At 40.0% G+C, this 26569-nt stretch overlaps 5 protein-coding genes across 7 annotated transcripts; 2 read left to right on the top strand and 3 right to left on the bottom strand.

The window, feature by feature from the left end:
* Positions 1-1095: 1095 nt before the first annotated feature.
* LOC137870895 (protein yippee-like 5) lies at positions 1096-3304 on the top strand. Of its 2 annotated transcripts, XM_068708355.1 has the most exons (3): positions 1096-1276; positions 1823-1974; positions 2332-3304. In XM_068708355.1, the coding sequence occupies exons 2-3, from the start codon at positions 1834-1836 to the stop codon at positions 2551-2553; spliced, it is 363 nt and encodes a 120-aa protein (XP_068564456.1). In that variant the 5' UTR covers positions 1096-1276; positions 1823-1833; the 3' UTR covers positions 2554-3304. The 2 variants fall into 2 exon arrangements, with proteins under 2 accessions (XP_068564456.1, XP_068564455.1); XM_068708354.1 differs by having other exon boundaries at positions 1096-1974.
* A 353-nt stretch (positions 3305-3657) lies between these two features.
* On the top strand, positions 3658-8197 carry slc35a1 (solute carrier family 35 member A1). Its single transcript, XM_068708353.1, has 8 exons — positions 3658-3835; positions 4064-4241; positions 4618-4777; positions 5541-5693; positions 5835-5901; positions 6044-6220; positions 6322-6456; positions 6592-8197. The coding sequence occupies exons 1-8, from the start codon at positions 3826-3828 to the stop codon at positions 6723-6725; spliced, it is 1014 nt and encodes a 337-aa protein (XP_068564454.1). The 5' UTR covers positions 3658-3825; the 3' UTR covers positions 6726-8197.
* Positions 7588-15290, bottom strand: rars2 (arginyl-tRNA synthetase 2, mitochondrial). Its single transcript, XM_068708351.1, has 20 exons — positions 15158-15290; positions 14888-14961; positions 14681-14783; positions 13885-13968; positions 13690-13790; positions 13541-13596; positions 13300-13383; positions 13116-13192; positions 12855-13013; positions 12595-12701; positions 11864-11959; positions 11675-11735; positions 11063-11139; positions 10222-10346; positions 9796-9863; positions 9552-9661; positions 8889-8984; positions 8683-8757; positions 8458-8521; positions 7588-7790 (listed from the first exon to the last, which is right to left on the bottom strand). The coding sequence occupies exons 1-20, from the start codon at positions 15191-15193 to the stop codon at positions 7704-7706; spliced, it is 1740 nt and encodes a 579-aa protein (XP_068564452.1). The 5' UTR covers positions 15194-15290; the 3' UTR covers positions 7588-7703.
* Positions 15291-16139: 849 nt separating this feature from the next.
* On the bottom strand, positions 16140-19478 carry akirin2 (akirin 2). The gene is made up of 5 exons (XM_068708350.1): positions 18973-19478; positions 18474-18611; positions 17851-18000; positions 17697-17768; positions 16140-16747 (listed from the first exon to the last, which is right to left on the bottom strand). The coding sequence occupies exons 1-5, from the start codon at positions 19142-19144 to the stop codon at positions 16737-16739; spliced, it is 543 nt and encodes a 180-aa protein (XP_068564451.1). The 5' UTR covers positions 19145-19478; the 3' UTR covers positions 16140-16736.
* Positions 19479-21019: 1541 nt separating this feature from the next.
* On the bottom strand, positions 21020-25586 carry cnr1 (cannabinoid receptor 1). Of its 2 annotated transcripts, none has more exons than XM_068708348.1 (2): positions 24959-25586; positions 21020-24119 (listed from the first exon to the last, which is right to left on the bottom strand). In XM_068708348.1, the coding sequence occupies exon 2, from the start codon at positions 24072-24074 to the stop codon at positions 22665-22667; it is 1410 nt and encodes a 469-aa protein (XP_068564449.1). In that variant the 5' UTR covers positions 24075-24119; positions 24959-25586; the 3' UTR covers positions 21020-22664. The 2 variants fall into 2 exon arrangements, with proteins under 2 accessions (XP_068564449.1, XP_068564450.1); XM_068708349.1 differs by having other exon boundaries at positions 24964-25586.
* Positions 25587-26569: the final 983 nt, after the last annotated feature.

Raw genomic sequence — 26569 nt, 5'->3', positions numbered from 1 at the left:
TTTGACAGTATATTCACGTGGGTAAGCACACCGGAAGGTGCGGCCTGTGGTAGCTTTGATCAATGCTAAATTGGTCTATAATATTTGATAACTACGTGAACGTTCTCCCGCTTTTCTTCTTGTTTTCCCAACAGGCTTATAACTCTGGAGCCACCATGGCAGCAATGTATTAACTTTTATGACACATTAAATGAACACAGACTAATATTCAACACCTAACAAACCATTGACTGATCTTAAAAGATAAGGCTGACTATGTTCTATATTTTCCTATCAACAAATCCCAACTGTGTTAGCCCGTCTCTCAATACTCTCTGAAGTCCTCTGTTTTAGACACGTTCGGCAGAAAACTGAACTTTAACAGTTTGGGACAACAATGAAGCACTGTGGAATAAGCTATATCAGTCTTTAACTACACAGATAATACTTGTTCCAATTCATTCTTGGTTTTGGTCTATTCATGGAATTTGTTGACAGTTGGAAATATAATATCGCCAGACTTTTAACAAGCTTTAATGTACGTGATTATGACACACTGAAGAGTCAAAACTCTTCCAAGATCCAAAACGTTCTCTTATGTTCTTTGAATTCATAACTCTCTGTCAACAGGTGAATTCAATGCAACTCAATTTACTAATTTATTCAGGAAAATCCACTCAATATCAGTCCTGCTTTCGAGGGAAGTCCTGGGTGCAACTTTTTAAACAAAATTAAATTGTATACATCTGCAAAATACTGCAACATCTAATGCTATGGGTCAATCACGTTCCCTGATGTTTGTACAGGTGTTTTCTGCTGCTCCCTTGTGGTCATTAAATAAAGCTACATTAAGCTACCAGGGAAACACTGAAATACTGGGGAGACTTTGCTTTCAACATAAAAGCATAGACGTTGTAATTGGAAAACAAAATGTATTACACGTATGATTTTGTGGACTCTAGTCTTTAGTATAAATGACATATAAGTTCATAATTACGATTTGTATCATTATTGTTACATTTCTACAATTTAAAATGGCCTTGACTCAATGCATGTTTTTAAAGGGGATTTACTTTGAAAGTCCTGGGCAGAAGCTGTCGTTCTCATTGTCACTAACGTAATGAAGCTAACGACACAATCACTGCTAGCTTCATCAGAGATTGATCCCACTAACAGAGGAGACGGGGACCGGTGGAGACTAAAGACAAACCGGCGGTTAGCGTTGATTTAGAGACACTTCGACGACAATAATCTCTGTTTTTTGGCAACTGCTATTCAGCTAGCTAACGTTTGCGAGGTGAGAATTGTGGCGTCGACTCAGCGTTAACCGGGGCTTGGCCTATTAATGTTATCTGGATACCTTTGCTAGTTTATGATAGGAATTTAATCCACAGTGAAATGCTTTTCTTGTTGACATAGCAGGCCACATGTTGCCTTCAAGTGAATCTCATAACCCACAAATAGTCCTATTTTCATCCCAGCGAGTAACCAGACAATGTATCTTGTAAATAAACCAAACTTCATGGTTAGTTTGTGTCGCAGAGACGATCAAAGTTATCATTTATATCATAAATACATTCCTCAACTGAGGATTTAAACACCTAACATTAGTGAGACGATGAATGCCAATAAAACTACCCTCACTAATAAATATTTTAAAAAATCACTATCAAATACTTTCTCTTCATATGTCACACCTGTTACAACGGATGTCTTAGCAAAAAAAAATCAAAGTATAAATCATCATATTGGTAATGCATAAAACGTAAAAACAAGGGGGAACAAAGTGATAGATCATGGAACAAGGTAACTATGTTTATATGTGTTTGTTTTTACCTTGTGGTGGTGGACAAAATGGGGCGGATCTTCTTGGATCACATTGGTGGGACTCGCCTCTTCTCTTGTGCAAACTGTGACACCATTCTGACCAACCGAGCTGAACTGATCTCCTCGCGCTTCACTGGGGCCACCGGGCGAGCTTTGCTGTTCAACAAGGTACCTGCACATCACCTCCTTCACTTGGATCATGGATAACAGTAGTGCTGCACTTCTTAGTTTAATGGTGAAATGATAACGGATCACCCAGAGTCAGATAGTCATTTCCACTGTAGCTTACCCTGTGTGTTAGGACCCTAACCCATATAATGATCAGTTCCTCATTAAGTTAGGAGAGTAAGATGGTATGACTGTGGACCTCATTGGAGCTGATACAATTAGTCCATTAATCCACCAAATGTGAGGATTTCAAGCTTATCACTGTTTTATCATTCTTAATTGAATATGTTTGGGTGTTGGTCAGGCACTATAGCAGTTAACTGTCACAGGGACTGACATCTGGCTGCTGCTCTCCAGGTTGTGAATCTGCAGCACAGCGAGGTGCAAGACAGAGTCATGCTGACCGGAAGACACATGGTGAGGGACGTCACCTGCAAGAATTGCAACAGCAAGCTGGGCTGGACGTACGAGTTCGCCAACGAGGAAAGCCAACGCTATAAGGAGGGCCGTGTCATTCTGGAGAGGGCGCTGGTGAGGGAGAGCGAAGGCTTCGAGCATGTTCCCTCTGACAACTCCTGAGTTCGCTTTTGTTGCCGTTACAATGCTCAGTCCCCGTGCACGCTACATCTTTTCCCTCCAGCAGCAGGGCATGGATTTGATGGACACTGTGCCATTTGTGAATAGAGCTACATCAAAACAATATCCCAGGCTGGGAAGTTTAAACAAGTTGTGGATATTTTCCCATAACCTTTAAAATCTTAAGAATAGCTTCTCTACCGTTTTAAAATCGCCTGCAGTGTTCCCAACATGCTGTGATGTGTCGGTGTTGTGGAATTTTGGCTGCTGTCAGAGGGAGAAGATTTGCTCCTGCAGCCCTGCAAGAAGATCAGAGAGATTGTGATGTAGAGCATGAAGTATGTTCTTAACAGAACGTTTAGTCACTTAGCAGAATGCTGCATTATATTTCGCTACCGACAAGTGTATAATGTGACACTTTTCTTTATTTTAAATAAATATTAAGTAACTTTTCTTTAATATTCGCTGTATCAGTCTACTCTAAAAACATCCATAATTGTGATCATATTGTTGTTATACATTTATGACCTGTAGAGTTCATGTATCCCCATTTTATCATAATTTATCATAACATAGAATAAAGCCGAACCAGTTTTTTTACAGTGATGGAAAATTGCATTTCAATACGCTCTCGCTGCAAACCTTATTTCAGTGATTTCTTGCATGTAATTCAAGTATCTGGTTGCAATTGGCATATTACTTGAACCAAAACCAAGGTTTTTCATTGTCCAAAATAAATACATTCAAAAATGTATTCATCGAATCTGTGTTTTCTTACATGCCTGTCGATATCTGGATTTTAATATTGTGTCCTGCCTGAACTAAAACAAAAGAGTACTTTGGGGAATTACATGTTTTACGTATCAGTTTATTTGTCATCATTCAGAACAGTAGATACCTGTAAAAACACCAACTAGAATACCTTTTGAGGGTAACATTAACTGTTTGGGTTTCCCTGCAATGTGACCGAAGGAAGAAGTAACGTAAAGAGCATCAACGGTACAGAGTGACTACGGAGGACACTTGACTTGCGGACTTGTCGGGGTTCAGAAAACAAACGCACTCTTCGTAAAGTGGACTCGCGCTGCTTTCTGGGTAAAGTGGGCTACGGCCACTAGGCAGGACAAACCTGAAGCAGACATAAACATTAGTGTAGCCGGTCAAGCAACAATCTTCATTCCAGACCGGCTCTGTTTTTGTCAGTTTTGATGCGATGTAAAGTGAGCAGGCAGATCGACTTCCTTTCCTCTGGGACGGACACGGATCACAGAAAAGATGGCTGTCGGTGAGTTTTTACGATTTAATACAAGCTAGCTATGATAGCCTAATGCTACCCCTTATTGGACCAACGGTAACACAGACACTGGGCTAAATGCTAGTAGTTATATGCCGCTTATAGTTCAAAGTTAACGGAAATGATAACGCTCGTTGCGCCTTGTGTAACTGTATGGGAATGGCCGTTCGCTACATTAAAATAACAATGTAACAACATTTCCACTCCGTCCCTCCACAGCAAATGTGAGCGTGGTCTTCAAGCTGTACTGCCTGACAGTGATGACACTGGTGGCGGCTACATACACAGTGGCACTGCGCTACACGAGGACCATCTCAACAGATCTGTACTTCTCCACGACCGCAGTGTGCATCGCTGAGGTCGTTAAATTAATACTCAGTCTGGGGATGCTGTCAAAGTAAGTGTTAGTAACTGTAACGTGCTCAGTTACACCTTTCACCGCAGGACTAGACTTGAAAAAAATACATGGACTACATGGGGAAAAAAGTGTTTTTACATTTCCGAAGTGGAAAAAGTGACCAACTGGATACAAGAATTATAAATAAGATCTCGAGATGTAGCACAGGAGAGGATGATGTGAAACGTGTGTATTTTCATATTATTATATTCGTGGTCAGGTGACATGTAACAAGTTCCAGGATCAAATAAGAACATATTGATTCCCCTAACTGTCAGACCTTACTGGTTTCAGAACTATGTAACTGTCTATTTAAATGAATCCTCTAAAGTATTTACGATCTTCACGAGTCCGTTTTATGCCTCTCTTCTCCCAGAGAAACAGGAAGCCCCACCAGACTGAAGAATGCTTTAGTGGAACATATATTCTGCAGCCCGAAAGAACTGCTGAAGCTGAGCGTGCCCTCGGTAGTGTATGCGATTCAGAATAACATGGCCTTTGTTGCCTTGAGTAACCTCGATGCAGCAGTTTATCAGGTATGAACTGAATGTTGTTTTATGTTCTAATGAATGCACTCATAATGCACTGTGGACCTGATGTGTCTGTGCTGCACCCACTGAACAATGTAGAAAGACAACTTTTATGACTCATTCTGTCAAATACAGCACTGGTATATCATGCTCACGTTGACGTAGAACAATGTGTAATAAAGGTTTATTGCTACTGTCTCTGAGAACTGGCTGCATTGATGAGGGCAGATACATATTTGACCAAGTGTAGCTTAGTTAGGAGTTAGTCTAATCAAATTCATCGACTAATTTGTTTATTTCTTTTATTAATCACTCGTTTAAGTCTTCCAAATTTAAAAAAATAGGGAAATAATGTCTATTACATCCAGATCCTCTGGTAACATCTTTCAATTTCTCTACTTGTTCAACCAATAGTCTCAAAAAAAATTCAAGACATTCTAATTAAAACAGAAAAAAAAGCAGCAAATCCTGACTTTAAAAAAAAAAAAATGGAACCTATTAAATGTTTGGCGTTTTTGCTTGATGAATGACTCAACCAACTGATCAGTTAGCAGAATTACTGTTGATTAAACTAAACTTCCAATATAGAAATATTGACCCCTCCAATGAGTGAAGTTCATGGTGAAAGGAGAGTAGCAGTGGTTATTCTCAGCAGTTCCCATAATATCCACAGAATGTGTGGAGCTGAAAAGGAATGCTCAGTCCACCTAACTTTAAAAAAAAAAAAAACCAATAGTTCTTAGAGCTGACTTGTGTGTCTTCTGTGCAGGTGACCTATCAGCTGAAGATCCCGTGCACAGCCTTGTGTACAGTGTTCATGCTGAACCGCTCTCTTGGCCGGATGCAGTGGTTCTCCGTCTTCATGCTCTGCGGGGGCGTAACACTCGTCCAATGGAAGCCTGGAGAGGCCACTAAGGTTCAGGTGGGGCTGGCGTATATTAAAACGTCCCGACTTTCCACTTAAATACATGTCCTGTGACTCACACCTTCGTGGATCAAAATGCACATGGTGTTTACCGTCTCTGGTGGCTCATTGCCATGTCTTCTTTTTTTTTCTTCCCAGATTGAGCAAAATCCATTTTTTGGGTTCATCGCCATTGCTATTGCTGTCCTTTGTTCAGGGTTTGCAGGTAATTTTGGCAAAGGATTCAGTGAAACCTTTTTTGTCCGATATTGGTTTAGCTACCATACACGTTATTTGAGATACCTGTCGCAAAATATTTGAGTATTTACTTTGCACTAACAGTTCTGTGTCTACTTTTATGATTTAAGGCGTGTACTTTGAGAAGGTGTTGAAGAGCTCCGACACGTCTCTGTGGGTGAGAAACATCCAGATGTACCTGTCCGGTATTATGGTCACACTGTTCGGTGTTTACATAAACGACGGTGAGAAGATCCTGGAGAAAGGCTTCTTCTTCGGCTACACGCCCTGGGTGTGCTTTGTAGTATGTAAGTACGACTAAACCGGAGGAAGTTTTCTTTTTCTTTTTTTTTTTTTATTTCACTTCTCTTCACAGTATTTTAGCTGACACTGCTCTTTGTGCTTCCAGTCTTGGCCAGTGTGGGTGGTCTGTACACGTCGGTGGTAGTGAAGTACACAGACAACATCATGAAAGGCTTCTCTGCTGCAGCCGCCATCGTTCTCTCAACGGTGGCGTCTGTCGTCATGTTTGGACTAAAGATAAGTAAGTTTCTCAAGACCACATTGTCGGTATGCCGAGTCCTTCTGGCTCATCCGGTAAGGCGTGTTATGGTTTATGATTTCTTAAATTTAAATTGCATCAATGTCTCCATTTTGCTATTCTTTCCCTATTGCGCAGCGATCCCATTTGCCTCTGGAGCACTCCTGGTGTGCGTTTCCATCTACCTGTATGGAATTCCAAAGCAAGACACATTAAAGCTGAGCCCGAAAGATAAAGACGAGGACTCCAAACAGAGACTGATCAATGTGTGAGCTGCCGACCTGCAGCAGTCTCTCCCGCTGGTGGACCTGGTCTGTTATAAAGAGCTCCTGCCCTCGGGAGCCAAATGAACACTCAGCTGAGTCGTCTCTGTGTTCAGGTCACCACACAGATGACAGCTTTTGATCCACTTCAATGTAGATAAAAGCAATCTTTCAGTTGATACGAAGATATAAAAAAAAACCCAAAAAAAACACATTTGATCTTAAACCGGCCTTTATAGCTCGCCGTTTAAAGTCCGTAAACGTTTTGAAGCAATCAGTGGAGTCTTGTAATTAATTTTTCGGCCATACTGGAGCAATAAGCAGTAACAGGACTTTGTTACTTATTTTAATGCCTCCATATAGCCGTTCTAGGGGGCGTATAAATATCACAACTTCTTATCATGTTTTTGGTTTTTTTGGGTAATTAATGTATTTTACACTGTGCAATGTTATTGTCATATGTCCGTATCATATAGTGCTGATTCTGAAGAGCGAAAGACTGCATATGTGATTATAAGTTTATAATATCATCTCTTTATTGTCTTGAATCTTTTGTATCACAACTGTGTCGCATTCCGTTTGAAAGTCACTTTTAAAAGCTAATGGAACTATTTCTGCTCAACGTGAGCATTTAACATGTACGACATACTTCATGATTGTTCCTCAAGCTGGACTCGTCTGACCACCGGTATGCTATATTTATCTATTTACATACCTGGAACTGCCATTGGTACAATAGGAGTCGAGTTACATCCCTCTGCATCTTGTGTTCGACAAATCTCCAGCTGTCAACAGACAATCTGAAAAGTGACTCGCTGACAAGCAACTGGAAAATACCCGAGAAAATAGAAGGAAAAGAAAAAGCTGTGAATTGAGGACGATGGTATTTTATTTTGAAAATGTAAGGCATGTATTTATAGTAAAAATGAACTAAAGCAGTTGGTACCTACAGCAGTTAAAATAACAGTGATGTAATACAGTTGAGTTTCACATCTTATCAACTGGTGTGATGCCCAGGATCCTCATCCCATTGGCCAGGACTGAGCAGGCCCCACTGAACAGTCGTAACCTGGCCTGTTGACATTCAGCAAATGAGATAAGAATGCTTACTTTTTTTTTTTTTTTTTTTTTTTTTTTTAAGTATAGGTTTAATTTTTGCAAATAACAGCATTTTCATTTATCACCGAGTTTAGCTGAACCAGGATGGAACGTACGATCTGTGTTCATGCTTTTTCTCAATGCATTAACAGGCAGAGTTTTTTTTTTCTGTGACATGATGCAGATGATTCATCGTTTTACAGTTATATCAGGATCTGAAAAAGTGCCGTTTTCAAATTGCAAGACGAGCAACGGTATTATTAGCAATGTCTTGTACTCTAAAAACATAACCTGTGACCATCTGTAAATGTAAATGTTTCCTGCAAATGTATTCAGCTGCAGAAAATGAACATAAAGAACTACAACATTTGTTTTGTTGACGATTCAGTTGGAATGTCTCGCTTTAATACGCAGACCATTGATACAATAACAGTCACAATTTGAATCAGAAATATTTGTGTTGTAGTAACGCAAACCTGATCTATGACTGGATATGTTTAATTCCTTGCAGAGGTTGATAGGGGCAACCAATGTGCTTATTTTTTATATTCATTACTTTAATGTTATAATAATATTGCATGATGGTGCATTTAAAAAGAAAGAAAAAAAACACAGATATGTACTTGAGTGATTCTCTTCCTACCTGTGCAACATCCTGAGAGCTTCCTTTCACCGGCAGCTCTCTGTGTGCTGAGGCGATCAGGTGGCTGCAAGAGATTGAAGAGGAATAACATCAATACACCCAGAGTACACAGTTTTATTGCCACGTCTACAAAAAAGCATTGCGGCTACTCAGACGGTGAGGAGCCAGTTAAACGTTGAGCGCTAAAAGCTCCTGCTACACCCTCAAGACTAACATCCTTCTTACCAGAGCTTCAACAAAAAGTTGACGAGGTGTTTGGGCTGCAGATCCTGGGCTGACTGGTACAACACTTCATCATAGCTACAGAGAGTACATTGAGTTCTTTATTAGATATGGAGCAGATATTGATAAAACACTGACATACTGTGACAACGTCTGTCACTGTCGGACGATATGCAGAAGACTTAGGGGATAGAAAGTGGTTTGCTTACCGAAGGAGGTGCTGCAGTATCGTGATGCTGGTCTGCTCAAGTAGGAGGGACGGATCAAATATAACTGCCTCGACGCCTTTATTCCTCCGTATTAAACTGCAGAAAGAACACCATCAAAAATGTGAATGAGCCAATATCCAATATCATGCAAATGTTGATGTACATTTAGAGATAAATATGTTTTAATCCTTGACAGACGAAATCCTAAGAGCAGCTGTAAAAGATGAATGAATGAACTATCGTCTCTTTCTCTTCAACATTAGAGGAGAGTAAGAATGGAAATCAGATGGTGTATTCATTTAAATAAAAAAACGTTTCTCCTGGCGGTGCACGACAGAGCAGTGGTGGTTAATAAGTACTTGCTCTTAACATCTATTTAAGCCCACTTTATGTTTACACAGCACCACATTTGAGACATTTTACGCCACTACATTAAACTGCAAAAGTTATTTATGAAGCAAAAACAGCAAATGTTAGAATCTGCTATTCTCCATTTTAAAGACTATAGATGAACAACAATCATAAAAACACTGATTTGTTGCAACCCTACTGTAATGCAATAACACTACAAAGATCCACTAAACTAAATCGACAGAACGACTACAGCGCAACCAGAATAGCTAAACAGAGTTTCATTATTTTCAGCAGGTGGTGAATCCAGACCTGCGGAGTCGAGCATGTGTGTACTGGAGGAAAACTCCCGTGTCGCCCTGAGCCTGCAGCATCCTGTCCCAGTCAAATTTATAGTCTGACCGCAGCGCACCTCTGAAGTCCTGAAACAAGAGTCAATGGAAAATAGAATCTCTCTACTCACATTGGTGTGCAGATAAATCAGGAAATGAAACGGTTAAATATTTGACTTGATGATAGAGCGTAGAGGTAAGCCTTTAGGACTGCAACGACTCACCTGCACTATTAGCGCACTGATTCCCACTTTCTCTGCCGTGTCCTCTGGGTTATCCATTTCCTTTGTTGCTGTGGAAAAAGCAAATACAGCCTCATTGTTCATTGAAGTCCACATACTTGTAAAGGAGCAGGAAATTATACTATACTTCAAACATTAGACATCGATCAAACTAACTTTAGGATACCGTTGCAAATTAAACATCACAAAGACAGCAAGTTATTGTTCACAAAAATGTAACTGTTGTATCACCACCATCCACGAAGCACGCTGACGGAGAGACACTGTAAAATACACCACATTCTTTTTACTACCACAATGGTGGTACTGCACAAACCAGGTGTATGAGCAATTCATTAAAGTATCAGTTGCATGTGAAATATGCAAATATACCTTTGGCAGAGAGCCATAAGGTGAGGCAGGTCTTACTTTTTGACTGGTTCATGTTGTGGAGCATCCTGGCCCGAGCTTCGTCCAGCACGTCCTCCAGAAACACCACCTCGCCCCTCCGGGTGTTCATGCCCAGCACCAGGCCAAAGGGCACATGCTCACACCTGCAACCAGTGGTGGAATATGCATTTATATGCTTTACTTAACTATAAACAAGCAGTACTATACCTAAAGAAGTACTCTGTTACAGGTAAAGGTCCTGTCTTAAAACTTAAAAAAAAATGCAGAACTATCATCAGCAAAAATTGTTTGTTTTTTTAAATCATATTTTACAACTTTATTATACATTCTGAAAGAAAATGTTCAACTTTAACCATCAGATAATAGAAGTGGAGTAAAAAGTGTAATATTGTAGTGAAATGTAGTGGAGCAGAGGTATAAGGTGGGATAAAAAGTAGACAAAATATGTCTAAAAAGTAGACAAAATATGTCTAAAAAGTAGACAAATTACTCAAGTAAGCAAACACATTTCACATGGGACTAAAGGCATCTTCGAAGACTAATGTTTGTAATAAAAAACAGATGTCTGTGGTGGGTGGGGTGCCGATTACATAACGTAATGATTAATCCAACTTGAACGACATTAACTACTGTCAGTTTCCCCGTTATTCCAGACGAGAACCCTTCCTCGATTTGAATCCCATTTCAAACACAATGTGCCTTTCCAGCCAGTGTGAAAAGTTTTTTAAAACCATTTAACAAAACCATTCTTTGATCTCTAAGATCTAATTAACGACTAGCATTAGCTAACATCAGCTAGCAGCTTCCATAACCCGGTCTGTGCCGTGTGTGTAGTTGTGTTAAGGTGTTTTACTGGCACCTGTCGGCCCAAGAATGTCCCACAGCGAGCAGGATGTGGAACAACTGGTGGAAGTGATGCGCTTGACTTTTATCTGTCTTAAAAAGAAAAACAAACACAGATGCAGCAAACTGAAAAATATGCATCCATAAAAGGGTTCAAGGAAACAACAGTAGTGGTAGTAGTTTTTTTTATACAACCTGACTTAGCACAATGGATATCCTACTTGGTCATCATAACACCTTTTAAATAAATGAGTAGGGCTGCAACTAACAATTATTTTCATCATCTATTAATTTGTAATTTTTAAAAATTAAAAATTGATCAGTTGCTTCATCTATAAAATGACCAGAAAATGGTTTTAAAGTTTAAAAGAAGAAAAAAAAAGTGACATCTTAATACGCGTTGTATTTTCCATCCAACAGTCCAAAACCTAAAAGATCTTCATCATGTACTCGTCACTTATGACTGCATTAAATGTCTTTTAGTACTGTACATCATGTTGTAGATAAATTTGCCTTGTATATGTAAAGTTACCCCCAACTGTTCCATCATGTCTGTAAAAAGGACAGAAATTGTGCAATTTAAATAGTAAAAAAGGTAGAGAGACGGTGCATCAGTTAGTTTCCTTACCACATAAATCATCTCATCAAAATGGTATTTTTCTTTTCGGTCAATCGCTGCAGCAAGATCTCTTAAATGCAGAAAGTGGAAAACAAGCCATTATTGACACTTTCTTATGCATTATTCATTGATCTGTCATTTTAACAAAATTAAACATTTCCCTGCAAATTTGAATTGACCATTTCTACCAGTGCTGACCTGGTGATGTAGAGCGTCGTGCCGTCGCTGCGGAGCACCGTACAGACGCTGCTCATGTCTCCGGTAGAGGAGAGATCCACTACACCGGTTCCTTTCCTGGGAATACAAGTCCTTGTAAGCTCAGGCTTGGCTGTCGTTAAATTTAATTATACAGTACATCAATGATTACTACAATGAACGAGCATTCATTTAATTATTGTTACACATGAAAAAAATTATACAAAAGGAAATCACAGGTATATAAAATTACTGAAATCTGTCTCCACCGTGTCTGATGAGATGCTAATAATATGAATTAAGTAGTATTTGAAGTATATGATAACATAAAGAGGCAGACATTTATATAATGATAATGTTTAAAGAAATATTGTAACAATATATTGACAGATACATTTTTGATAATCACATGTTTCATTCTGTTCATATCATACTGTATATGTGTAGCATATTCATACACCCCTTACTGTTCAATACTATTTATAGTACTGGTTAGATGCTGCATTTCGTTGTCTCAGACTGACAATCTAATGTAAAGATATGCACTGAGCAGTTACAGGGTAAAAATAAACCAGCGCTCTCTGGTGGACAAACTGAGTAGTGAAGTTTGTTCCGGTGTCTGTGGCTGTCGTAGGGGTTGTAATAAGCTTAGGTGAGCCACCCAATCATTCATTTTACTTAAGAGTGTGTCATGCCAGCTACGGATTAAAACTAAATCACACACAGTCACATACTCAGAGGTCTTCAACAGGCCTCGACTCTGAAGCTGCTGCACCACCTCCTGGGCTTGATGGTGGTGGAAGGACTCCCCGGAGTAAATGTCAAAGTGGACCCCTAACCGCTGGAAAGATTTTAAAAAAAAAACGAATGTCAAATTTTACAGTTGATTATATTTATTCCTCTGATACTTTCTTTAGTTGATATTTCAACGTTTTGTTTTTTTGGGCCGTGGTGTCAGTTGGTCATGCATGTTATTCAGTCCAGCTAGTTGTACCTTGTAAACACGTTGATACTCGTCCACTGTGATCTCTCTGAACTGTCTCCATAAGGACACGGCCTCGCTCTCATGCTGTTCCAGCTGTCTAAAGAAGTCTCTGGCGGCCTGCATCATATCCTCATTGTGCTCTGCCTCCTTGTTTACTTGAACATAAACCTGCAAGACAAAAACAACAAACGTCATTTTGACTGTGTGGTTCATGTTTAACACTTTTTATGAAACACACACATGTCTCTTTATCCGAACATGCAGAGTCACCTCAAACAAATGCTGTAAGGGATTCTGTTTCAGCTTCTCCTGACATCCAAATTGACTAAACCCAGCTCCCAGCAGACCTGAAATCAAAAGATGGAAAACAGTTTTGTCAATAAAATTCACTCAAAGAGAAGCATTTATGACACCAGAGGACACCTGTTGAATATTTCGCACATTATTTACTCACCGAACTGCATACCCCAGTCTCCGAGGTAGTTCATTCGAATAACGTTGTTTCCAAGACACTGCTTTAGGTTAGCAATAAAGTTACCTGGAGATGGAGACATAATTATTCTATTTAACTTCACTACTCTCACTACATCTATTTCAGATATATCCGCGATATCTGCAATGAGGTGTTAACCAGTAATCTTCATCACTATTCTGGTTTTAGTTACTGAACAAATCAAATTTAATCCAAATCTCACCAATAATTGTAGATCTTAAGTGTCCGGCATGGAATTTTTTGGCTATATTAGGAGAGCTGCAACATAAAAACACATTAATTCTGACTGACGGCAATCTACAAGTGAAGACATTGCATGTGCTGAAGGAAGACGTACAAACACTAACATACCTGTACTCAACTAATGTTGTTCCTCTCTTGAGAGAATTGAAAAGTTCACTATTTAACGCAAATTTCTCATCCTCGTCCTTTCCAAACGGCTCCAACATTTTCTAAAGCGGAGGTAGTCAAACGGATTATAATCACAGCAGCAGCAGCAGTCGGGACGATTGTTTTCAGCACAGTGGAAAAAGAGAAGTGACAAACCTGGACAAGAAGTTTGCGATTCACTTTAAAGTTGATCACTCCACATCCAGCAGATATGTCCTCCACCACACTGTCCTGCGCCAACTGAAAAATACAGAGTAGATTTTAAGGAAGATTAAAAAAAAGGCCTTTTTTTTTTTTTTTTAGTTCAGGACTAAATCAAGCAGAATAGACTCAGAGCTAATGCAGTAATTTGAGGACAGATGTGCCGTGATGAGCTCTCTTAGCTCCTGTTAAAAGTGTGGCTGCAGCTTTGTGACTGATCGGCAATAACCGCTAAAGTCTATTTTATAAGTTACAAAAGCATGAACAAGTTTCTCTCGTTCTGTTTTTGGTAAGTATCCACATATTGTTCTGATATTTTAAAAAGGTTTGGCGAAACACTGTTGATATGTTGGTGGAAACTGACGTTGTGTATCACAAAAAGAGATTTCTAACATCTTTAGATTTGAGGCACGATGAATAAAAGGTGACTGGCTGTAAGTCAACTCGTAGAGCAGGTTGGTGGTTAAATCCCTGAGCTGCTCCAGTCCACATGTTGATGCGTCACGGACGTAAACATTGAACCCCAAAGTGCAACCAATGCATTGGCATGCAAACATGTTAATCTGTCCCACACATGAATGTTATGAGATGACACTTTATTCGTGGCTTCTTTGCCTTGGCACCAAACAAACCTTTGTCCTGATCCACTTGTATGTCCTCTATACACAGCACAATGAAATGCAGGCTATTCGTGATCTTAAACCAGCGTGGTGTTATCATTAACCCATGCTTCCTCCTAGATGAATCTTACCCGACTGGCCAAGCCTTCAGTCTGCAGCTGAATGTCACCACTGGATGGTAAAATCCCACTGATCCGCAATGTGCTGATTGATAGTTTGAAGTCAGCAGTCTGCCTGAGGAGTACACGTTCAGGGAGCTTTAACAAACACACACATGGAGCAGATAGATGACTTCTTGCACACCAGAAGACTACTGGAGTTAGTTAAACGAACTTAACTGTTTCTTAAAAACTGGAACTGCTGACAGAGCTGGCATGAAGCAATCCTCAGACTGCTGCAGCGTGCGACCCAGCTACACACGAGACATACGAAGAGGTATATTAATAAACAGCATGCGATGAGTTTGTAGAGCATATGCAAACCGGAATGTGCAAGGATCAACAGACAGTCCTGCAATCCTCTTGTTTTGACTTGCTCCAGGGTCAAGGCATGCTGCTAGGTTAGCATTAGCATACAGTGTAATCCTTCAAGACGTTCTGCTTCGTTACCTTTGCTGCTATTGTTCTTCTGAAGAAACAAGCCATGTTTGTTAAACGTGAAAAACAATATATTCATAAACGTGTTGCAAAATGTGCAACAGTCACTGTTGTATGATGCATTCACATTGACATAGCTTCTGTACTTCCGCCTTAGCCACACTACTTCCTCTAAGCTCGTCCAATCACAGGCTTCGTGCGCGAACAGAATGGGTTCGCTCGATTATATTCTCCGTTGCTCCCGACGGTGAATATCGCCTATTCGGGAATTTTATTTCGGTTTCATACCTTAAATGTTGTCCTATAACATTAAAATGCATGACTAAATAAGTTACCGTCAAAGTTAAATTCTGAAAATCGTCCTTCTTATGATTTATTGAAGGTTTAAGGACTCAAACTCAGTTTAATTCATCGACTGCTGGCTGAGGATTGCTGCAATTTGGCATAAATATAAAATTGTATCCTGTTAATTATGAATACAATTTTGAGCAGAGTGCTTTTTATACTTTTCAAAGACTTCTAGGTTCCACCTCCTGTTTAAGATCATTTCTCTTGTAGGTTTAGCTCCTAAATTTTCAAATAAAACCAAATGCTTGAAACTGAAACAACCAATCCTGCCCAGTTATTGGAGTAACACTCTTCTCTCCTATCAGCTTATACTCTAAAAGCCCACCTATTGTCAGCTCAGCTACTTTAAATTATTTGTATTCCTCAAAAATTAAAGATTTCTAATCACTGACACACTTCAGGCTAATTCATAGTTACAGTTCTCTACAGAAGAAATGGTCCCAGTGATAATGGACAGGAGTGTCTGGAACATATCCGATATAACAGGGACAGTTTGTTTAAACAGACTTAGCTTTTTGGACATTTAAGATAAAGACAAACAAAATGAATAACAGTATGGTGGAAGCATGTAGAAAACAGCAAAGCGTATCAGATTTGTGTGATCCCTTCTTACATTCATAAATGGAAAAACTAAGACAAACCCAAATACTTGTGTAAACACTTTATTTACTTTTCTTGAATCAAAGCCCCTTTATACCTACAGCAAATAAAATCAAGAAATTTTGGTACAATAAACAAAAGTCACACAAAAAAAAAAATACAGTGTATACAAATGTAATAACAGTAATTGCCAGTACAGTTTAAAAACAATGCTGAAAAAGCCAAGATATCTGTTCCTGGAGCCCAATTTAAAGGCGGTCTTGGTTTATCCACTCGTCAATGTTCAATCCCTTTTTCAAAATGTACATATAGAGAATCTGCACAACTAACATCCTCTCTGTGAAATAACAAAATTTAACAAAAAAGAATCAAATCAAAAGGCCAAGTGTGTGGTGGCAGTCAGCCTTTTACGAAGGCATCAGAACAAAGCCAAATAAATATTGTTAAGAGGCCACTGGTAGAGAGTCCTTAAACAAGTTGGCAGCAGGAAGCCCTCCTAACTTTGGTAGACACAGCACATGTGGATACCACAAACTGAGTCCACATAGAGGAGATATGGCACAGCTAGGAGAAAAGTCCAACCAGGCCCAGTCCCTGGAGTAGCCTGCAGAAAATTGAATTCCTCAATATCAGACGCTGACACTCAGGAAACATCTGTGGAGGACAAATAAGACAAAAGAATGAGGACGCTTCAATATTAGAGCATTTCATATCGGGAGAGAGCTCAGCACTGTGACTTGCGAGTGTACGAAATTGAAAACGCAGCATTCTTTACAGCACAAAGCGGAAATGGCGGTTTCATTAAGAGGGTCAAGTCGCACCCCCCCCCCCCCCAGCGCTATTACATTCAGCTTGTACCACTACTGTTCATTGTAAAGCTAAGCCACGCCTCTGACAGCCAGATATCGTCCTGCTGTGCAAAATGTAAACACCTGCAGTGACTGACTCATGAGTCTTGGCTAACAGCTGATGTAGACAGAAGAACAGCAGGGCCAAACTTTGCTTTCAGGAAACAATAACAATGTTAAACAAATGTCCAGTTCTTACAAATTTGGAATCTGCTTCCAAATCCGAACCAGCAATTTAAAAAACACCCAACTCTATTCCTAAATGTAGGTCTGGGCGATACGGAGAAAATCAAATGTTAATATATTTTGAAACAAATCGCTCGATATCAATATTGCAACGATTTCGTAGGGTTGACTATTGGTGCTGTCATAAAGTATCTTCACAATGAGATTTTTTGATTCATAATCATCAGTAATGTAGCTATAATGACTATGTGTAAAGGCAAATAATAGAACAGCTGGAAACAGAAAATGACATCACTTTACTGTAACGCAGCCATCAAAACCAGAAAAAGACTTATGCCATATAACGATATCCAAAAGCTAAGACAATATCCAGTTTCATATCAGGATATCGATATAATGTCAATACATTGCTCAGACCTACTTAAATGTTTTCTTAATCAGCAGACACTATGGAAATGTGGTTCACTTCAAATCATTAACAATGTGTCATAAACTGTGGATGACTGAAAAGAAAACTTGGGAGGCAAATTTTGCTCCAAGCATGATTTTAAAATAATAAATATACTCACAGCTGGCAGGCTGCTCTCCGAACCGTCGCATCAGTTGATCATGGGTGAACTTGACAAACGCATCATATTGCTCTGTTGGAAGAATAAACATTCATTGGCACACGGTATGGATTAATCGCTACAAATAGTTTGCTTAAATAAAAATAACCCGTACCTGCAAGCTTTGTAGTCAGTATCTCATCGTACTCCTCACGGATTTTGTCCTCTCGCTCTTTCAGCAGTCTTTCACAAATCATCCCAACCTGTCTGAGGGAAAATAAAGGCTGCTCTTTTCTGGTGGGAGACGAGGCGCCGGAGGACGTCCCTGTTAGGAGAGTTAAGATCACACAATGTATACTAGACACATGACATTTAACGCAGCAACAACACTGCAACTTGCTATAGACAGTCCCCACAGAGTGAGGTTGTTAAAAAAGGGAAAGGATCAGGGGCTTTCCATCTCTAATATTTTCACTCAGAGTTGGCGAAGGATATGGGATTTCCCGCGGCCTGTTGGCAAATCAAAAGTAAAACATCCTAACTTGTTGACGCCAAAGAGGATAGATATGTTAGTCACTAGTAACTGGGTGTGCCAAACAGAATTACCCTCGGAGAGAACATGGCTACGAAGACGGCATGTAACCATGTGCATTGTTCAGCTAATAGCATAAATGTCGTCATCATAACCAGGAACTAAACCAACCAGATCGTGATTATGTTCGAGCTGATCAGTAAAATGATTGGTGTATAATAGATGGATTTGTGAAGATCAATATCCTCATAAAGATGGTAGCTAACCTGGTAGGGCGGGTCCACTGTGAACATTCTGCAGGTCCAGAGGACAGCAGCTGTCCGCCTGCTGGAAAGCACTGTTGTCCAGGTGTCGTCGTTTCTGCAGCCGCTTATACTCCTGTTTGATGTTGTGTAAAATTTCCTCTGAAAACAGGAAGAAAAACATTTGCTCCATTATATAAGAGAGGCATCTTTTGCACAGAGGGGCTTCAATTGTGTGGACACAAAGCCGCAGCGGAATGCACAATTTGGATACCTTCACGTGGCCTTGCCGATTGAGATGCAGCAGGACTTTAGTACATTTTAGGAGACGGTGTAAATCATTCTCCACATCACTGTGCATCATCTGTTAATTGCTCACTATCACCACAAACCTTAAGTTTCCTGCTATTACCAGACATGCTAATGGGGGATGCTAACTTTGTTCAGTTTCCAATGAATCCTGGCTTTACCATACTGAATTTAGATACCATTGAAATACAAACATGTAGGTTTAAATGTTTACCTGTGGTGAGTCTGGACGACACTTCCCCGAACGGAGAGGGCTCCATTCGCAAATATTTCTGTGGCGAAGAGACTGGAGACGCGATTGGGGCGCATCTCCTTCTTTTGGGTGAAGCCTGGCTCATTAGTGGATCGAAGTCCATAGTCCTTTTCAGGGTAGCACCACAAGCCATCACGCTGAAATGTGTCTAAAAAAAGACTAAGACAGAAAGGCTAAAATCCCTTGTTATCTGGGAATGTTGCTAACCTGGGCCCCGATCTGTGCCGCTAGTTCTAGCAAGCGTTAGCTAGGTCAAACGGCAGCAGCGATTCCGGTCAGCAGATAAATTCGCACTATTTTCGTCTTTTGTTTCCTTCTGCTGATAAATCTCATACAGATTACGTTACCAGATATAATTTAAGATGATCTGGGTAGACTGTTCTACAGTAAACCTTCTATACAATCGGATGATTGCAGATTTAGCAGGGCTTGTACCGAGTTGCACCCATAAACGGCTCAGAATAGTTTACCTTGTTCCGTACGAATTCATCGGGTATGCGCATGCGCAAAGAAATGGTTCACACTGGTACTTGTAGTTTTTGTTCCCTATCGGGTTCATCGTTTTATTAACTTAAATACTACATTTCCCGAAGACGTTGAAATTGTCCTTTTTTTCAAATATGCCGTTTGCTCAGAAACCCCCCAAACCACGTCAGACTTTCAGTTTCACTTAAAACGTTTAAATAAAAGCAGTAAAGGCATTTTTAACGTTCAAAAAAACTTAATTTATTCCTTAGTTAGTTTTTTAGACTCTATCACACTATATAAGCATTACAATGTTCACATAATTACTTAATGTGAGGATATAAGGATTAAAATAAACCTACAAAGAAGAAGAATTATGTGTAGATATGTAATGTTATTCCTCAGCCGTATATTTATTACTACAGATCAAATATTTAATGTGAACCCATGGTCTTGAATTAAGAGGATATGAGGGTAATAGTAATATTTCTGCAGTGGGGTATCAGGGTATGAATAAGTATTGATCAAAAGAAATGACTTGTCCCAATAGTATCCATGTGGTAGCCTAATGCTTTTGGACTTTTCAAAGCTTACTCTGGCTGCAAAACTCCCTGTCTGGCTTGTACATTTCAATCTGAAACAACACCCCACCCCTTGCACTCACAGGACCAAAAGTTTGAGACATTTCCCTTCTATCATTACCACTTCCTCAACCACCCTTTTACACAAACATATTGGAACTGTACAAAATGAAGGAGGATGTGTGGTATTTCAACACTTGTTCTGCAGCCAAAAAGGCATAACCTTTGATATCTATTATAATGTAGGACTTCACTAAACTTTACTTTTCGTGTCATTATTTGGCACTGTCGAGCTGTAACGTATACAGTGGACAACGTGAACATTATGACAATATATAATATGAATTCTTAAGTTAAGTAATGGTGTTATACGACATTGAAGACTCCTGCAGCTTGGTCCCATCTAGGACTGCAACACATTATTATTTTCATTATCAATTAATCTGCCACCTGTTCTCTCAGTTATTTGTTTGGTATATAAAACGTTAAGAAAAGATCTTATTGAGACGTTCCCACATGGTAGAGTAAACCCGCCTCATGGCTTTTTGCAGATTGGAGTATTTGGTAACTAAAAGAACAAAATCCTTTTTGACATCTGTGTGAACATATGTTGTAATTTCCCTGGTCCCTCTGAGCCAAGAGATGAAAAGGGCAGAGCCGATGTTGGTGTCAGAGGATGCTGTGGTAGCTATTCTTTTGCAATTTGTCAATACTGGTTACAAGAAGTAACAACAGTTATTTGACTTTCCTGGGGAAAGGCTGCCGCTATTGGCAATGACAAGTCTTCCACAAGGGGGCAGTGAAACATCACGGATGCCTGTAGCTTGCTGTCGGTTCATGGCTTGGCTTCCTCTCAGTCTCTGTTCCTCTTGAATCAGTGATTGTTGGATGAATTAAGTGACATTTGCTGCAACCTCTTATTTCCCACCATCAAATAATCAATCAAATAACTGCAGGCAAAATGACAACCAGCTGCAACTTTATTCAAACGTTTGAAAACAGCAATACTAAATACACTTGACTGATTGTGTTTTTTTTTTTAAGTCATAGTTTCCTCATTATGCCACCACTGCACAGAAGCCACTTGACAGTTGACATTTTGATCTTCAATACTCAATAATACAAGAGGCAGCAAAGCATACTGATAAACAGCGGTCTGGATAACTTTACACCAAGATAAATGTCTACAGAACAATTGTGCTGTGAGATTTCTAGATTAAAAGTTCTACATCATCAATTAGAAAACTCACATCTTATCAGATTCTTTTGTAAGGTCAGTTGTCGAGTCTCCACACAATGCATACCATACACACAGATTTCCATCCAAGTTACCAGCTAATGAAAAGACCCCTGTTTCTTTGTTAAGATAAGTAAAATTAACAGCAGACATATTTTTATTAAGTATTACGCCATAAGTACTCCACTAGGCCTGTGCATGGGTTGCTTTTATTTTCCGAAATGATGCCCCCCCCCCCCCCTGCAACAGTAGCACTAAAACAACTCACTGCAATGATCAAAAGGCTTGGGGTTGGAAATATATCATCAAGTCACAAGGTATCACACACACACACACACAAGGCAATAAAATCGTACATTTGATGAAAGCAGCTCAGAAACTACTTCAGTTTGTTACAGTAGTGACCAGCACACTGAGTCCAAATTCAGTTTTGATGTGTTCAGGCGTCGGTCAAAAGCTTGTTGTGGTTGTTGTCGTGTTGGCTGTAAAGCTGAAGGAGTCAATTTGAACACTTTATTTTGCAAGAAAAGACTGTACAGTTGTTACACATTTGAACAAAGACACGTTACTCTATAGGTCTAACAGCGAGCGGTTAAAGAAATGGACAACAGGGACGATCGTCACTCTGCCACAGAAAATGCCATTTCAGATTTGACACACTTAAAAGCTGTGAATCCATTTACCTCCCTCTCCTTTGGATAAAGATGTTATTTTTATTTTTTCATCTTGTGCATGAATCAGCTGTCATTTCTCAAAATGTCGTCACGCAGTTTGCCACTCACTGAGCGTTGTCAGAAGAAGTACTAAAATTACACGTTTAATGTTAATTTTGGAAATAAACAATCAGAGTCATTTGAACTTTATTTTTTATCATTCCCTCAAAGAAATGTCTCTATGCAACATGTACATGAATCCTGTAGAAAGTCAAGACAAGAAGATTTGTTATATTTATGGTGCAAGATACATTTTAAAGTCGAAACGACACAGTAAAACACCTCAAATTAAAAATGTCAGTAGCCCCTTATCCCATAAATGAAGATATATTGTTTTCAAAACCTGAATTCACAGTACAAAAATATAATATGCCTTAACTAACTGGACATAATGAAGTCTATGGTTAACAGTAGACTTATGATAGTCTTTGATAATCCTTTCAAATTGCGAGTCCTTCCTATAAACTTGCAATACGGTTTGGCACTTTGGCACACCATATACTCACAGACCAACGTAAAGTAATGCAGCCACTAACGCGTCTAGGTGAGGATGTAAGTCGAGGATTTATTTCTCTGGGATTCCGAACCTCTGCTTTATTGTGTTAAATGGCATTGTTTGGGGAGGATGACATTTACAGTTTACCCCGTGACGGCCAATTAGACAGCCTCTGCTGAAGTTTCAGTTGACACAGACATTGTTACTTTGGCTATTTTCACAGTGGTCTTCACGCAGCTCTCTGCAGCCCTGTTGGCAGAAATGTTGGCATTTCTGTTCTGGCAGTCTGACTCAAGGCTATTGTCCAACTGCTGGGCACTGCCCCTGCAGGCATGGCAGGAGCTGAGGAAGGCGTGCCGCATGTCCTTGCTCCTCAAGGCGTAGATGATTGGATTGACAGTGGAGTTGAGCAGACAGAGCATGCTGCAGAATGCAAAGACTGTCTTGATGTCATCGTCCATCCTCCAGAAGAGGTCATAGACCATGATGGCCAGCACTGGGCCCCAGCAGATGACCAGCACCGCCAGGATGAGCACTAGGGTCTTGGCCAGACGGATGTCCATGCGTGTCTGCTCAGGGCGTGTGGTCTGCACTTTAGTCCCGTCTGCTGAGTAAACAACAAGGCTCTTCTGGGAGGTGCGGCTGAGCATGCGCACAGCGTGATGGTGTGCTTTCCACAGGATGTACATGTAGGCGTAGATGATGAAAAGAACCAGCACGCTGGTTACGCCGATCCAGAACAATAGGTAGTTCTCATCTATTAAAGGGAATATGTCTGAGCAAACAGAATTGAGACGTTTACAGTTCCAGCCCAGCAGAGGTAGCACTGCAATGACGATGGAGATGGTCCACATCACACAAAAGGCAATGACAGCCTTGGTCCGTGTCACAATGCGCCTATAGGCGAGAGGCCGGTGGATGGAGATGTAGCGGTCAATAGCAGTGAGGAACAGGCTCCCCACAGATGCAGTGAACGACGCCGTGACTCCACCCAGCTTGAAGAGAAAAACATTGGGGCTGTCCTTCCTGTGGAAAACATGGAAGTCCAGAAAGCTGTAGACAAATATGACACTTCCCAGCAGGTCAGCCACAGCCAGACTGCCTATGAAGTGGTAGGACGGCCGGCAGCGAAGGGTGCGGGACTGGAAGATGACGCAGAGCACCACCAGGTTCTCCAGCACCGTGAAGGTCCCCAGAGTCAGAGACATCACAGCCACAGCCAGCTGCTGGCTGGGGGTCAGGATCATGAAACACTCCATGTCCATAAAGTTCTCCCCACACTGTATATTGTTAGTGTCATCTCTGAACGTGCTCCTGTTGCCAAACAAGTCTGTGGCATTTGTGGGGTAGAAGGGGATGCCCTTGAGGATGAGCTCCTCGTCTGCAGGTACTTTGTTCGGGAAGGAGTTGCTGCGAAAAGCAGATAAGGGCTTCTGCAGAGAGAAACCCGCCTTGAAGTCTACATCGTTGAGGGGGTCTTCATAGTTAGCATCATTGGAGCCCAGATACTGTAAACCAGATGTAATAGTCCGGAAGGTGGTGTCCGCCACACCATCCAGCACAGATTTCATGGCTGTGTCTGAGGGAAATACTGCAGTCTAAGATGCCTGGACAACCTGCAAATTGATGACAAACATTTCAGACATGTTTAAAAAAAAAAACTAAAAAAAGAATCCCATGCATATTATGACAGGAAATTCAATTTGCAGAAGTGCACACCTTTGATACATATATTTAAAAAATGCCATTTAACATGAGATAACCTTCAAATTATGCAAATATTTTGAAATCTTTGATACTTTTGTACAACTGTAGATGTTTGTTGTGAATTATTTTATCGAATTCCTGAATTGGGCAAAAACCACACCTGATCTTTGAGAGCTGATGTACGTATACATACTGTATCCTGCACCCTGCTTATCAATACACATACAATTATTAATCACTGAGTGCTTTTCATTTCAAGACCAGAAAACCTACGAATACAACTGGAAACATGAGGCTGACAAAAAAAAAAAACGTCTAATTTTTTTTCTATGAGGTGCAGAATCAGACAAAGCAATGCAAGTCCTTTGTACCTGACTGGAACACTATTGAAAAACCAGCTAATTACCTCTGCGTAAACCAATGCACAGTTTATGCATGCCCAAATGTTGGCAATGTAAAGAGTAAAGAGGTATTTAACAGCGGGATAATTGCTATTACATAATTAATACAGACAGAATTCGAAAAGTTATCCTTTTTTTAAATATAGTTATCAATGCAGGAGAGTATATTAATTGTTATCGTGTTAGGTGCAAAACGCAAAAATTAGTTCAGGAATAATTAAAAAAACAACTAGAAAACATACGTTTATTGGACGAACAACACAAATCATATAAAGTCTAACTGTATAAAAGAAAACAATATCAAAAGCCGAAACTAAACATTTTAAAGAGGAAAAGTGGTCCCTTACCTTACATAATTTTCCAAGTGCGCAGAATCGCCCTTAACCACCGCGCGTTAATCCAAGTCAGAAGCGCATCATCCAACCAACACAGATCTTACATAAAAGGAGATACAACCAGCGTGCATGTGTTTGAATGTGAAAGCACTAGTATCATCATAATTATTAGTTTCTTTTTCAAATGCTAACAAAAGTTTATCAGATGTCTGTGTGTGTCTCGTCGCTCTTGGAGTGCGCTCCTGTTCCGTGGATACAGGTTGCTGCTGCTGCTGCTGCTGCTGGCTCCATCGTCTCTCCAGTCTTTTTCTCTGTGTCTTCACACTTATGAAGCGTCGCTCCTACAAGCCCTGTCACGTGTTTCCATATAGCTTTATCTGCCCAACCCATGAGGCTGTCAAGTGCGGTGCATATAGGAACAAGGGAAAGGACAGTGGTGGAGGCTTATAAAAAGGATCTGATTTGAATTTCCAAAGCTCCTCCTATCAGACGATGTGCGCCACGGACAAAGAACCGGCATCACCACAGCACAAAGCACCAAAAAAAACGACAAAAAAACTGCCTTTTTATCGTCCTAATTCAAAATTGTGAACAAAATGTTTACATTTTGCAGGAACGAAAAGCTGCATCAAATCTCCACATGAAGGCAACTTTTCATGTAGGCTTTCCATTCCCTTTGTGCGCATGCATCCAAAAGGCAGATGGAGGTTGCAGCCTTCATTAGTCAGTGCATGTCTGTTTATTGTGTGAATAATTGACTAAAATTGAGAATCTCAAAGAACAGAAAGCAGTTTTCATCATTGTGACGTTGGTGGAACTCATGTGAGGATGTCTGTTTCCCCTTCAATAGCTGTTTTTTGTTTTTTTTTACTTTTTTATCTATTAAGTTATTCACTTTCCTGATATTTTCTGAACCAAACCAATTATTTGGAGAACAAGTGAGTCTGTGCTTGTATTTGGATAAAAATGCAATAAGGAAAGTACAATTTAAGGAGCCGATATATGTCATTAACACACTTAGAAATGAAACGCAGAGGAGCTGAGCAGTGAAATGACAACACAAGATGATTCATACACATTTAGTTTTTTTGCAGTTAGTTTTCAGCCCGTTCAATCAGATTACACATCACCAAATTAACGAGTCAGATCCTGCTATGAATCACAATAACAAAGATATGGCCTTTGCTTGGCCTTTATCAAAACAGATTCAATTCACTGATTACGAATGGTCAAATTGACATGTTTTCATTAGGAAATATCCATGTAAACATTTTAGCAACGTTTTTTTTTAATTTCCTCACACAGTGGCAGAATAAAGGGTGCAGGCCAAGGAAGCAGGAGTCGAGTGGCTTCATTGCCGTAGGTAAAATCAGAAGAGATGCATTAATTTGACATTTCACGACCACGGACTGCCTCGGCCGAACAGAACATGAAAACCTTGTGCCCCGTCGGGACTGAAATGACGCTATGGCTCTATCATCACCACCCTCATCGTCACCATCATCATCACAGGTGTAATTATTAACATCTCTCAGCTGTGGCTGCTATGTCTGTCTGAAATGAACAAAATGTTCTACTTCACAAAATGAGCAGACATTTGCAGTCAGGAAATTAGATAAATGT

Source organism: Cebidichthys violaceus, unplaced genomic scaffold (genome assembly GCF_023349555.1).
Source record: "Cebidichthys violaceus isolate CVI_PGR_0920_01 unplaced genomic scaffold, fCebVio1.0.p SCAF_14, whole genome shotgun sequence".
Classification (NCBI taxonomy): Eukaryota; Metazoa; Chordata; class Actinopteri; order Perciformes; family Stichaeidae; genus Cebidichthys; species Cebidichthys violaceus.
The sequence above is the reverse complement of the archived record's forward strand: the minus strand, read 5'-3'. Positions and strand labels throughout refer to the sequence as shown.